This window comes from Parasteatoda tepidariorum, chromosome 3 (assembly GCF_982258835.1).
Source record: "Parasteatoda tepidariorum strain Cologne lab strain chromosome 3, Ptep-v5.0, whole genome shotgun sequence".
Taxonomy (NCBI): domain Eukaryota; kingdom Metazoa; phylum Arthropoda; class Arachnida; order Araneae; family Theridiidae; genus Parasteatoda; species Parasteatoda tepidariorum.
The window spans coordinates 115,567,473-115,582,527 of record NC_141757.1 but is presented as its reverse complement, the minus strand read 5'-3'; the positions used below and the strand labels follow the sequence as shown (position 1 = coordinate 115,582,527).

Sequence of the window (15,055 nt, the reverse complement as noted above, 5' to 3'; positions counted from 1 at the left end):
AAAAAAATTTCTGATAAGAAAGCAGACAAAAAAATAAAAGCAATTGAGGGCAACACATATGGTGCTGGTGTGCTTGGTACTAAAATATTTATTGTAACTATTGATTATATGATAAATTGATTACCCATTGTTATGAATCCAAAATTTTAGATAATGTGGACAACATATGAGATTTGGCATATTTTTTTAAAAATTTTTTTGTTCTATCAACAATATTTATTACAAAAACTAAATTTTGAATTTTTGTGCTTTTTTTATTATTTGGTTTATTCTGCTTGTCATTTGTGTGCACTTTCTCTTCATACATAATTGATAAATATTTATATGTATAAAATAAACAAAATATATTGTACTCAATATAAGTAATTTGATGATGGTTATGGAAATTTTGGTTAATGAGACGATTCACATGCTTTATGTATATTTTATGTATATTTCACGGCTAGTATCGCAAAACTATATTTTGGCAAAATAAATTATGATTTTTTAGTTTTGATTCAAGAGTTATTTTTATTTACTACAAGATCACTTAGTTGTTACTTTTTTATAGGAGATTAGAAATTTGATTCAAGTGTCACAAAAATATCAACATATTTATGAAAAAAAAGTGAAAAGTAAATAAAAAAAAACTGATAAAATATAATTATAAATATTAATTGTAAGCAATTATAATATCATAATATATATATGTAATTGAAGTTTTAGGTAATATGGGTAGTATTTGAAAGCATAAAGTACTTGTTGTGTTTTTTATTTTTTTTTTTTTGTTTCATTTTTCAATATTTACGAAAAAAGTTTTTTGCGTATAAATATCAAATAATTATACGATATATAAATAAACAAAGAACATTTTACAACTATAAAATCATTTATAAACTTTAAATTTGATTTTATGTAAACATTTATGAAAATTATCAGTTTAGAGTAGATTTTTACAAAAATATACCTTTTTCTCCAGTTAGTTTTTTTTGTGAATTTTCCAGTTTCGTTTTGTGGTACGCGTCTCAATTTTTTACTTATTTGAAAAATATTTTTCCCTGTGCTTCATATCTGTATTATAAAGGTACTCAAGGATTAGTTTTGTGAAATATTACTTTCTCAATTTTTTATTGTACTTTGAAAACTCCTAAATGCTCGTTTTTTAGAAAAAAGCTTGTAAAAAAGGGAATTTTTTTTTTTACAAAAATCTACTACAGTTAAATACTAACTGATCCTTATGAATATTTATAATACTGCCAACTATCTAAAAAAAATGTTTTGAGTTGTTTGGAGGATTTTTGAGACGCGAACCTCAATTTTTGTGTTTTTCGATATTTCTTATATTTCCCCTATTTTTAGGGATTTTATGAAAAAAAATCGTTTTTGACAATATTTATTTAAATATTTAGCAAAGAGAGGTATAAAAATGTTAAAAACATTAATTTAAAGTCCAATTATTTTTCTTTTTTTTAAAATTCATTTTAAAGGTCCCCTTAACTGTGAACCACAAAAAGAACCGTCTTGCATGGCATCGAGATAACCTCTGTCTTATATAGAGGATGATTGGTTGTAGGCTCTTTTCAGTGATATGTTGAGATTCAGTGTGGACAGCGACTCGAGACATATTATAATCTGGAAAGATCCCGAGAGTCGATATTGGCCCTTTAACATTGTCTAAAAGAAACACTGATGGTCTGGACAGGCATCAGGATAGGCGGGCACCATGTGTTCGATAGAGGTACTCTCACAGATGTGCGATACAGGGACTCGATCACCCTATGTGAGACTTTTCCACAGAGTATATAGACCAAATTTTAACGATATCTACGATAACTCCCTTCCGCACTGGGATCAGTTCTGAATGAATACCCGATGAATCGGGTGATATTCAATGATTTGAGTGGCCTGGAATGTTTCTTGAAATGAAACCCATCGAACACGTATAAGACGTCCTTAGAAACTCAATTGCGATAAGCTCAAGGCTGCCTTGGTACAAGAGTGGAAGCGATAAGAATAGTGATTGATAAGGTCCCTAGTAAATAGTATGAATCTCCATTGCGAGAGGGTAGCTGTTACAGGTGATCATACAAGCTATTAGATATGCTTTTCTCTGACAGGGAGTCGGTCTGCTTCTGTGCTAGACAAAGGACCTGTTTCTTCATTTAGGAACATTTTCCCCCATGTATTGGTCTAATATCGGATGGTATTTTGGCCAGGTTTGATTTTATTTTATTTGTCAGTTTTTTTATTGTAAAACAAAAATATTCGTCTTATACCCCGCGACTAAGGGACGGAAGTGACTTCATCATGGAAAGTCAAGGGGTGATTATTTCTGCCCGGGTGAAAAACGAAATATGTCGTAAACAGGAAGTTGCTTATTTCTGCCCGCTTTCAAACAGGAAGTTGCTTATTTTTGCCCGCTTGTAGTTTTAGTTTCAGTTTCTGTTTTTAATATAGTTTCGTTTTTTTAAAAATTATTTTCATTTGTTACTTTTTTTGAGGGAGGCAACACTTATTAATATGATTTTACTTGTTTAGGGTGGCAATACTTATAAGCTTTGTTATTTGGGGGAGAAATCGTATATTATGAAGTAATGACGTCATCTTTTTATTACGTAATAAATAAATGATATCATGCACATACTTTTACTCTAGTGGCACCATCTAGTGATTAAAATATTTACTATTTTTTTTCAAGGAAATTAGAAAATGTTCAAAAATTATATATAAATAAATAAATGTTGATATTTAATTGGGGGGTCGAACTCACTACCTCAGAACAAAAATGCTTTCACACACAGGATACTAGGTTTTGGTTTCGCTAACCAGTATCCTGTGAATGCACAGAGTTCAGAGGAAACTTGAGGTTTTAATAAAATTAATTTAATCATTTTAAAAAATACTGTGTGTATTCTAATGGCTCCATCTATACTTAAATGTTAGAAAGAGAATATATTAATAACCCTTCATTTTCAATGAATATTAGTTTATAAGATTAGATATTTATCACCGTCGTTCGGATTTACGGCTATCAATGTAGTCCTGTCATTTTGAACCCAGAAGACAAGGGAACTCTTATATCTTGAGACAATACATGCGTTCAAAGAGGACTTTGTGAGTGCCCACGTTATATGAAGAGGAAAACCACGAAAACATCCTACGCTTAGTCCGACGACAAGTAGTAGTTTTTGAAAACTAGACAGATGCCTTTGGTTGCATCTAATTTTTAGTTTTGCTATTTGACAAGAGCTCCAACACGTATTTATATAAATATTTAAGAAATATAAATTTTATTAATTTTATATTTATTTTTATGAAAAAAATTATTATCTAATGAAAAAACTAATATATAACAATATATCGATGGTGTTTATTCAATCATATTTTTAATTACATTAATAAACTTGTTTTATCTTTAAACTTATAATTTTATCAACTAATATAATTTAATTATTATATCAAAATACTTATTTTTTAAAATTTTTTGCCGCTTTGAATTCATTTATATTCAAAACATTCATTTTAGTTAATATTATAATAAATATTTAATTAATATTATAATAAAGGAAATAATTTACTTTATTTTCAAATTAGGAGTTAATTTAAAAGTATCTATATCCTTTCAATTTGAAAGTATCTATTTAAATGATACTGATTACAGAACATGATATCTATTTCTCACAAAATTTTACAACGATAATTTCTGTCGGGACGTTTGGGGTTTATTCACGTTTTATCAGTTAGTCATAGTATGAAGTTTAACGTAGTGCTTCATACTTATTATAGAACGTGAGAATACAACTATCTCTCATGAAATTCAATTCAATTCAATTACCAGCACATTTAGATGTAAATAAAAAAAATGTAGAGTAAAAATAAAATTGTTAAGAAACGTATGATGTATGCTCGCAGAAGTGCTTGGGTGATACTTTGAATAAAATGTTATTTATTTTATTAAAATATATTTTGTCTTTATTGATCATTTTCACAGGTGAAAAAGTTTATATTATCAAGAATTACACCCTTTAATAATTATTACAAAAAGTTTCAGAAAAATATATAGAATTTGTTCGATACCAATTGATTTGAATTCTATGCTGGTCCGTTTGATAACAAATGAATAAAATAGATATGGACTGTATTTAAGATTTTTATTATCATTGGTGATACGAGCACGCTATTGCTATAAGATCAACAACCAAATTTCAACTGATTGGAGTTACAAGAAACGGTGGCGAGGATGCCAAGACAAAGATGCCAAGTTGGCGCTATATCTGAGATATTGAACATCAACCCGCCGTTGAATTATATTCAATAAACATGCAAATTAACAGAACCATGGTACATAAACATATTCCAATATAAAATTTACTAAAATTGAATAAATGCTGTAGGTACACATATGAGTAAATTAACATACATCTTCTTTAATTGTCCAATGGCAAAATACACCATTTACTAATGCTACGTTTAAAAATTTCCTTGCCTGTTTTAATCTCCACTACTTTGACCTTTCCATCTGTTCCAGGAAATAGCTTTAAAATTCGTCCTAAGCTCCACTGATTTACAGGAAGATAATCCTCCTTTATTAAAACCATCGCATTTAAATTTATGTTGGTTTTCTCTGCCTTCGATTTTGTTCTTTGTTGCAAATTGTTCAGGTAGTCGCGAGACCAATTAGACCAAATGTTTTGAACAAATTTTGTCAACCTTTGCCATCAAGAAAGTCGGGTTTCTGATTTATCCAACAAACTAATTTCAGCTATATACAGTTATAGATCTTCCAACCAAAAAATGCCCTGGTGTTAGATTATCCAGGTCATCAATATCATCTGAAAGAGGTGTTAATGGTCGAGAATTTAGAATTCCTTCGATTTGTTACGCTATTGTAAGGAATTCCTCAAATGTTAATCTTAGATTTCCTGTAGCTCGTTTTAAGTAAAACTTAAAGGATTTGACCCCTGCCTCCCAGAGGCCCCGAAATTTGGATCTCTGGGAGGAATAAAATTCCAAACTATCCCTTCAGATACCAAATAGGATGCTAGTTTTTCTTCAGGAAATCTAGTTAAATTCTGCAATCGCTGCAATTCCCTACTATCACCAACAAAGTTTTTTGCATTATCAGATGATATTGTGAACCATTTGCCATGCTTAGCCACAAAACTCTTTAAGGTAGCAAGAAAAGCATCGGTTGTTAAATCGGAAAACACTTCTAAGTGAATCGCCTTCAAGGCTACGTACACAAATATTGCAACATAAATCCGTTGGAAATTCCCTTTTCTCTGGTGTTTATATTTAATTTGAAAAGGTCCGCAATGATCAACACCAGAGAGCAAAAAAAGGATAATTAGGGTTTACTCTTCCTCGAGGCAAGGTTGCCATAAGTTGATTTGTAACAAGGGGTTTATGTTTAAAACAAACTATGCATTTATGAACAATTTTCCTAGCTATCGATCGACCACGAAGTGGCCAAATCCTTTCTCTAGTGCAATATAATAACGCTTGAGGTCTTAAATGGAGATTTTTGATATGCAAATGAGTCATTAACAATTTAGTGAAAGGATGGTCTGCAGGAAGTATAGCTGGACGCTTTTGAGAATAATTCAGAGCAGTATAATGCAAACGATCACCCACTCTAAGAATCTGATGACCATCAAGAAAAGGATTCAAAGAGTTAAGTTTACTCTTACCTGAAAAAGCCATGCTCTTGGAAATGGTCTCTATTTCAGGTCAGATGCAACGTGATTCCAATGACATTTCTTAGTTAGTTCTTGTATTACTTTAACTCGATTGCTGATAAAAGCCTTGAGTTGATTAGGTGACCGTTGAAGCCATGCCAACACAATTGTAGAATCTATTCACAGCATTATTTGTTGAATAGACAAGGTTAGAGACTTAAGCACCTTGTTCAAAAGCTGTGCCAATAAAACACTGGCACACAATTCTAAGCGAAGGATCGTGATAGGTTTTACTGGTGAAACACGGGACTTGCTACACAAAAGTCTTGTATATGGTGTTTTTCCCGAAATTGATTGCATGTACAAAACTGCTCCATACGCAACGACTGATGCATCGAAGAAGCCGTGAATCACGACTCCACCCTTCTCCCGCACGTGACGAGGAATTTGCATGTTTTCAATGGCAGGTAGGTTAGAAACAAAACACTGCCAATCCTTAGCCATTGAATCTGGAAGCGGTTCATCAACAGATTCTACAACTAATTGCATATGCTGCAATTCAGCATATTCCATTAAGAATGATTTATAAAGTGATAGCAACTCCTCATTCTTTGAGAGTTTTTTCCATAACTGATTTAAACGCATTTCGGCAACGGCTTTCGAATCACCGAGCGAAGGAGGATCCTCTTTCGAAGGCAACTGTACTATGTAAGGTTTCGATAATGAGTATTTCTAGATTGAGTTTCGCAGAACTCAAATTCGACACTATGTTCAATAGAGGGCTCGTCAACAGTTTCTATATTCCAAAATGCTTGTAGCTGTTTAGCAAAGCTTTCCGAATTTGTATCTGAACTAAGCGTTAATCCACAATACGATCTATTTCTACTATTATCGGAGCTCCCCACGACAATGTAAACAAATACAGTTTCTTGAAACAACCAATTACTACATGCTGATCGAAACTGATTTGGCTTTGAAATTTCAAAAAAGAGCTCGCAACCTATAATTAATTCTATTTCTTTTTGTTTCTGTTTAAAAAATTGCGTGCTGCCATCTATATTTCATTTTAAAAAGTCACGTGATTAGTAAATGTTTTATGCAGTTCAGTTCGCTTTAAAATGTCGTACAATTAGGTATTGTGTTTGTCGTGTTAGTATTTTGTGTATGTTTTTATTTTGTGTTCGTCATTAAAATATGTCAATTCTAAGGGGTCGTTAGTTTCAATTATTTAGTAACCATTTTTTGGTGTCAGTTAGCGGGATATATTAGCGAGCAATGAAATTTTGAGTTGTCGAATCGATGCTTCAATGTTGAGTTCCAGAACGAGGTTGATACTATTTATACTAATGACGATAGTTCCAGTGTGTGAAGTGCTAACGGTGGTTCATCTATAAAATCTGATTTTAGAAATTCTATCAGGAAGTAATCAAAGCAACTCTAAAAATTCGACCAAGAGGAAATCAACGCAATTCTAATTCAACAGTCCAATCTAAGAATATTTTAAGTATTTAATAAGAGAAAAGAAAGAAAGAGATTACATTTTTAAAGCTCAACCGCTACATGAAATTCTAAACATCGAATGAATATTAATATTCAGTTCTTTTTTTGTTTTTGGCAGTGCGCATGCGCGTCGTTACTTCTACGTAAGAAGAAAATTGTTACTTGACGGGAACATCCCGCCCCCCGTTGGATGTTAGTCCAACATCATCCGGTAGTGGAAGTATGTTAGAGATGGCTCGGCGAAAAGTTCCTCTAACTGTTTTGACGTCAACCACTCTGACAAGATTGTCTTCTCCAGGATAAGTTTTCACAATTCTAGCCAGATTCCACTGCATTGCTGTCTTACTAGGATCTTTAAGAAGGACTAGTTGATCAACTTTCAGATTTTCTTGTTGACAAGTCCATTTCGAACGTGTTTGTAGTTGACTCAGGTATTCATGGCTCCATCTATTCCAAACGCTGTCTTTCAGACGTTGAATCAGGCTCCACCTAGAAGAAAGAGAAAAAGAATCTGGAGCAGTATGATGTTCAGGAAATGACATAATCGGAGCTCCAACTAGAAAGTACCCTGGTGTCAACGGCTGCAGATCGTTAGGGTCTGATGACATGGGCGAAAGTGGGCGTGAGTTGAGAATACTTTCGATCTGCACTACGAGCGTAGTCAGTTCTTCAAAATTTAGTAAGTTAGATTTTGTGACTTTCAAGAGTATTCTCTTCATGGATTTAATATTAGCTTCCCACAGACCACCAAAGTTAGGAGACGCAGGCGGTGTGAAATGCCACTGAATTCCCTCTTCAGCACTAAAGTTCTTCACAGAGTTTGACTGGCAAAGTTCAAGCATTGAGTTCAAAACATTTCTTGCACCTTTGACGTTAGATGCGTTATCACTCCAAATAATCGACGGTTTTGAACGTCTCGAAATGAATCTTCTCAAACAAGCTAAAAAAGCATCTGTTGTCAAGTCTGAGACAACCTCGAAGTGAGTAGCCTTAGTACTGAAGCAAATAAATATAGCGATGTAAGATTTAATTACAACCTTAGATCTCTTCAAATTAGGTTTTGTTAATATGGGACCAGCAAAGTCTAAACCAACTTTATCAAAGGGTCGTGATGGTACGATCCGATCTTTGGGCAAGTTACCCATCTTTTGATTAATAGTTTGTGTCTTAGTCTTGAAACAAGTCAAGCATTTATGTATGAATCTTCGGACTCTATCTTGTCCAGAAGGTATCCAGTCAAATTGTCTAATCAAATAAAGTGTTGTCTGAACTCCCGAGTGTAATGATTTGTTATGAAAGTGTTCGATGATTAATTGTGTAAGGTGATGAGATTTCGGTAAAAGCATTTGATATTTTTGTGATTCTGTTAACTCGGAGAATTTCAAGCGACCACCAACTCTCATAAGTCCATTGTCGTCCATAAACACATTCAATGATATGATTTTGGTATTTTGAGGAATTGGCTGTTTGTTTTTTAGGCATTTAATCTCAGAGCTAAACTCTATAGATTGCACACATTTTACTAACACCTGTGTAGCATTTCGTAGCTCGAATGTACTTAAATTATCCCTTTTTCTATTTGTATCTTTACAGTTTTTAAGAAATCTTAAGCAATAAGCTGTAATTCTAACCAACCTAGTGAAAGAGGAGTATCGATTAAGGAAATTGTTGATGTTTTCGTTTCTCTCTGCGACGTTTGTGTTTAAAGTTAAAACTTTCCGAATTTCTAGTGTCTCTGGATTTGCAATAAGTTCTTTGTATGTTTCTAAAGATTTTGGCCACGACGATTCATCTTCTTTCAGCCACAGTGGACCCTGCCACCAAAAGTCGCTGCTTTCTAATTCTGAAACCGAAAGTCCACGTGATATTAAATCAGCTGGATTATCCGTTCCAGGACAGTGAAACCATTCTGAAGGATTACTGTGTTTGTGAATTTCCTGAATTCTGTTCTTTATGAAAATTTTAAACCTATCTGGTGAACCTCTTATCCAAAAGTACGTAATAGACGAATCAGTCCAAAAAATTCGCTCAACTGGAAATTCCAAACCTTCTATGATTTTTTCACTCAGTCTAGCAGATAAAAGTGCTCCCATAAGTTCTAATCTAGGTAAAGAGAGCATCTTTAACGGCGCAACTCGTCCTTTAGAGGCAACAAAACTAGTAATGATGTTTCCATCGTTTAGCTTTACTCTTAGATAGGCAACCGTTCCATAAGCTTTGATGGAAGCATCTGAAAATAGGTGTAACTGGATATTGTCTATATCTTTAGGTAATGCATGTGAGAAATAGTAACGCGGTAATCGAATGTTACTCAATTTCTTTAAATCATCACACCATTTATTAAATGCCTCAATTGTTTTTATTTGGTACAACCTCATCCCAATCTAAGCCTAAACACCATATTTCTTGTATCAGGCATTTGATACGAATAGTAAATGGCCCAATGTATCCAATAGGATCAAATATGCGACCTGCAATTTGTAAAATATATCTTTTAGTCCCCTTATTTTTCTTAAGGAATAATTCAACATTTCGAGTATCAAAGTAAAAATAGTCTTCCTTGGGATTCCATGCAACTCCCAGGACCTTTGAAGGTATTAAAGTTTGATCAAAAGAATCAGTTATGTCATCTACTTCTAATTTATGTTCTTTCAACTTGTGAAACAGTTCTGGGGAATTTGTTTTCCATTTTCTCAAACACATGCTAGCATCTTTAAAAATTTCATGACTCTCTAAACAAGTAGTCAGAGCACTTTCTACCTCATCTTCGCCTATGAGGCAATCATCAACATACAACGATTTATTTAACAGTTGAATAGTATGAGGAAATTTCTGTACATACCTCTTCAAGTGATGTTTTATGGTGGCATTAAGTAGAAAAGGAGAAGATGTCACACCAAACAGAACTCTTGTCATCCGGTAGGTCTCATCAGGACAGATATCGTCTGGGCTTTGGTTCCAAAGAAATCTGGTGTAGTCTCGGTCTTCTTCATCAATTTCAATCTGCAGGAAAGCTTGCTTGATGTCAGCAGTCACAGCTACAGGATGAAGTCTAAATCTAATCAAAAGAAGAAAAAGATCAGGTAATAAATTAAGTCCAGTATACAAGCATTGGTTTAGTGAAATCTGTCCAGCAGAATGCGATGATGCATCAAAGACGACTCGTAATCTACTTGTACTCTTGTCATTTCTGACCACAGCTCTGTGAGGCAAGTAGAAGCAATTCTCTTCATTCAAAGTTTCGTTTTCCTTTGTAACAGGCTCTATAATGTGCTCTTTTTGATAATCTTCTAAAACTTTGTTGTATTAAAAAAAATAGACTGGATCGTTGCTGAAAGATTTTTTCAAAGACTGAAATTTTCTACTGGCGACTACCTTATTATTATGTAAAATACTCTTTAATTCAGGTTTCCAGGGCAACTTCACTTTGTAGCGATTATTTGCATATGAAATTCCTTCTTCAAAATTCTTCATTATCTCTTTTCCGACATTATCTTTAGTTTCTGTGTCCACATTAATCCCTAAGTTTTCCAGCTCCCAAAATTCTCTTAGTTGATCGGAGATGGATTTTTCTTCGACGATAATTTTGAAGCTACATAGATCTTTATGAATGCTTCCTTGTCCCTGAAGACACCAGCCAAAAATGGTTTCTGAAGCTACCAGTTTATCGTTCAATCTTCTAATTCTACCACTGACAATGTCAAAATAAAAATCAGCTCCAACTAAAATTTCTATCTTATTTTCTTTAGAGTCATAGGAATCAGCTAACTGTAAGCCTCTCAACTGCTTATATGCTTTTTGAATGTTGGTATCAGGTGCTGGTAAATTAGTAGCAGATATTTGATCGGTGACTAGAGCTTCAAGTTCAATATTTAAAGAAGGTTGATCCCTATTAGCTAATCTTATTTTAACAACATCATAAATTTTCTCTTGAGCTCCATCAGCTCCGAAGGCATAAACAGATAAGGTTTCCGATCTTACAATGGGAAGTTTTAATCTTTTTGAAACTTCTTCTAAAACGAATGTTCGCATGGATCCATTATCTAATAATATTCTAACAGGTGAAGTTTCTTCATTTAATGATGATTTAATCATAGCGGTACATGTTTGCAAATAAATTCCAATAGTGGATTTAATCAACGAATCAGTTTTATAAACTTCATGGCATTGCGAAATAGCAGTAACAATTTTAGTTTCGTTTTTATCCTCAGCTTTACCAAATTGATAGCAAATTGTTCTGTTGTGTTTATGATTACATATATCGCAAAATGTCCTTTTCTTACAGTCTCTAATTCTATGATTCTTTTGAAGGCACAAAAAGCAACGAGCTTGTTTTCTTAACAAATCCTTTTTTTCATCAATATTTACATTGTTGCAGTGTTCCGAACTATGAGTTTCTTTACAAAAGATACAATTACTTTCTGTGACAGGAGCTAAATATTCTACTGTTTTGTTTACATTTGAATTGAAAGGGCGATTTTGATTTCGAGGTGACTCACGCGAATTGCCAAATTGTTGTTTTGCGACAGTATTATGATTAATGAAGTTTTTCTTTCTATCTACCCTCGAGTTTTGGAATGAAACAGATTCCCTACATTCTATTTCAATTTTTAGAAAATTTATCAGTTCCATTACATCAAAATCACTTAGATTTGTTTTATCTAATTTTCTACGGTTAAAGCTTAAAGCTAATTCTTCAGGAATTAATTTAATCAAAATGGGGTACAATAAATGTCCATACATTCCGGAAGTTACTTTTAAAGAGTTCAAACTTCGAATTTGTACTTCACAAGCGTCATATAATTTTCTTAATCCTAAAACATTCTTAGCATCTTTAACAGGATAGAGATTTAACAATTTGTTCATATGAGCATTTATAACCAGGGGTCTGTCCACGTTGAATTTACTACCGTTTAGCGGTACCTTCACAAATTCAATTTTAGGAAAAACGGTAGTTTCACAAATTCAACTTTAGGAAAAACGGTTGTTTCACAAAGTACTTTTTTTTTAAATTTTATTTTTGTATCCTTAAGAAACGATAAATCTATATTTTTACTACGTTTTTGTGTTGATTTTTTAATATCATTTGTAATTTTTCACATATTATGTCTAAATTTTCACAAAATAGGTACCTCTCAGAAAAACCTAGACAGACCTCTGATAACTAATTCATCTCTACCGAATCTTTCTTTTAATACACTGGTTATCATAAATTAAGGAAAATTCACAAAAATCGCGATAACTCAAGAAATTACACATGGAATTTTATGAAACTTACCCACAATATACAACACATAGTAAGGTATTAAACAACATAAAAAGAAATTATCAGACATTAATAGTAGTATAGAAATTAGCACATGTATAAAATAAACAAATTGGAAGTATCGGTTTGCAATAGAAAAAGTACCTTTAATATGGAATATGATTGCCTCTAGAAGCAATACAGCACAAACAGCGATGTGTGATGCTTTCAATTATGCGGTCTATCAGTTCAATAGGAAGTGAGAGCCATTGCTCTTGTAAAGCAGTTGCAAGCGTGGCAAGGGTCTGAGGGGGCGGATTGATGGCAGATACACGCCTCCCTAGAGCATCCCAAACGTGCTCGATAGGATTCAAGTCCGGGGATCGAGCTGGCCACTCCATGCGAGTAATTGTTTCCTGTTGAAGATAATCATCAACAATGCGAGCTCTGTGTGGTCTTGCATTATCGTCCTGTAACAGGAAGCAATCACCAATTGCCCCGGCATATGGGCGCACATAAGCATCAAGGATGTTGTCTCGATAAACCTGAGCATTCACGGTTCCCCTTGGAAAGACATGGAGGTATGTGCGCCCTCCTAAGGATATGCCTCCCCAAACACAGACACTGCCTCTTCCGTATGCATCTCTTTCACGGATGTTTGATGGATGATAACGGGTCCCAGGTTCTCTCCATATCAAATAACGTCTACTGTCACTTTCTAGACTAAACCTGGACTCATCCGTAAAGAGAACAGGCCTCCATTGATCTGACGTCCAGTGGACATGTTGTCGGGCCCACTGCAAACGGTCTCTCCTATGGCGTGATGTGAGCGGCACGCAAATGGCTGGTCGTCTCGCATACAGACCACCTTCGTGGAGCCTTCTGCGCACAGTTGACGTTGACACCAACCTTCCGGTGGCTGCAGCAAGAGAGGATCTAAGATGTGTCGGAGTAGCGGTTCTATTCCTGCGTGCACTTAATGTCAAATATCGGTCATCGGCACTGGTCGTAACAGTTGGCCGTCCTTGACTGAACCTCCTAGATGCCGAATCTGTGGTTTGAAATTGCCTCCAAAGTCTATGAACCACAGATGGACTCACATTTAGCCATCTGGCCACTTCTGATTGACTCTGCCCTGCCTCTAGTCTCCCGATGGCTCTCCATCGTAGTTCTTCAGGCAAATGATGCCTAGAGGTCATTATTACGAATTGGCTATCTCAGATTTTCAATGTCGCAATCACAGTAAAATTTGTGTGCTTTCTCTCAAACTTGGACTTTTATGCTCCAGGCAGATGACGTAAGCCGAGTGCAGCGCCACTAATTTGCATATTGCAATTTTACTCAGCTACTCTTAGTGGACAACATATGCAAATTTTGCACGGTTTGGCTTACTTTTGAAAGAGTTATCGCTATTTTTGTGATTTTTCCTTAATTTATGATAACCAGTGTAGTTTAACAGCTTTTCCATAATTTTCCTCAGAAAGCGAAAACCCATTAACAACATTAGCTGCAGCACCTCCTAAAAGTGATTTTAAATACGAGAATTTGTCTATTACAGATAATGTTTCATTTTTATCAATTGTACTTTGAAATTGATTCCAGAATTCTATCCAAACACACGGATCTCCATAATATTTTTCTATCGATAATTTAGGAAGTTTAACATTATTGTTTATTTTCCGATTCAAAACTTCTGTAGCTATAGTATTGTTGGAATGTTCTTGTGCCTGAATTAAATTTACCCTATCATAATTATTAGCAGTTGCATTACGAAGAAAGGATTTTATCTTAGAAGAAAGTTTCGAATTCCATAAAACAATTTTCTGACCATATTCCATTGCAGATTCAATTTCTGCATCAAAATCATTTTCATCTACAATTAGAGATTGTATAGTATTATCTAAATCATTTATTTGTTTTAATCTACTAGTCAAAAAATCTAAATGTTGTTCTAGTTCAGTATCAGTATTTATTTCATCAAATTCTTGTTCTAATTTGTTAATATATTTTGTTATGCTAGAACGCAAAACGCCTCTAATTTTTCTCTGTTTAGTTAATTCTTCCATATTTTAAAAATTCCTATCAACACTAATAATCAAATTTATAATTTGTATGATGCTTCAATATTTCGTAAATATGTAAACAAATACTGCATCACACAATCAAAACAAAGCAACTTTCTACAAAACAACTAACAACTGCTTTAAATTTGAAGCATCAAATTATCTAAATCTTCATATAGATCAAATTATCAAATCTTCCTACCTTTCTTTTCTTTACACTTCCTGATCAATCCGAAATCGAAACAATCTATAACAACAAGAATGTTGTTTCCCGCGTATGCACCAAAATGCTAACGGTGGTTCATCTATAAAATCTGATTTTAGAAATTCTATCAGGAAGTAATCAAAGCAACTCTAAAAATTCGACCAAGAGGAAATCAACGCAATTCTAATTCAACAGTCCAATCTAAGAATATTTTAAGTATTTAATAAGAGAAAAGAAAGAAAGAGATTACATTTTTAAAGCTCAACCGCTACATGAAATTCTAAACATCGAATGAATATTAATATTCAGTTCTTTTTTTGTTTTTGGCAGTGCGCATGCGCGTCGTTACTTCTACGTAAGAAGAAAATTGTTACTTGACGGGAAC

At 33.7% G+C, this 15,055-nt stretch overlaps 1 protein-coding gene across 1 annotated transcript; it reads right to left on the bottom strand.

The window, feature by feature from the left end:
- Nucleotides 1–7,315: 7,315 nt before the first annotated feature.
- Nucleotides 7,316–12,023, bottom strand: LOC147814210 (uncharacterized). Its single transcript, XM_087160270.1, has 3 exons — nt 10,553–12,023; nt 9,531–10,453; nt 7,316–9,475 (listed from the first exon to the last, which is right to left on the bottom strand). The coding sequence occupies exons 1-3, from the start codon at nt 12,021–12,023 to the stop codon at nt 7,316–7,318; spliced, it is 4,554 nt and encodes a 1,517-aa protein (XP_087016396.1).
- Between the last annotated feature and the right edge of the window lie 3,032 nt (nt 12,024–15,055).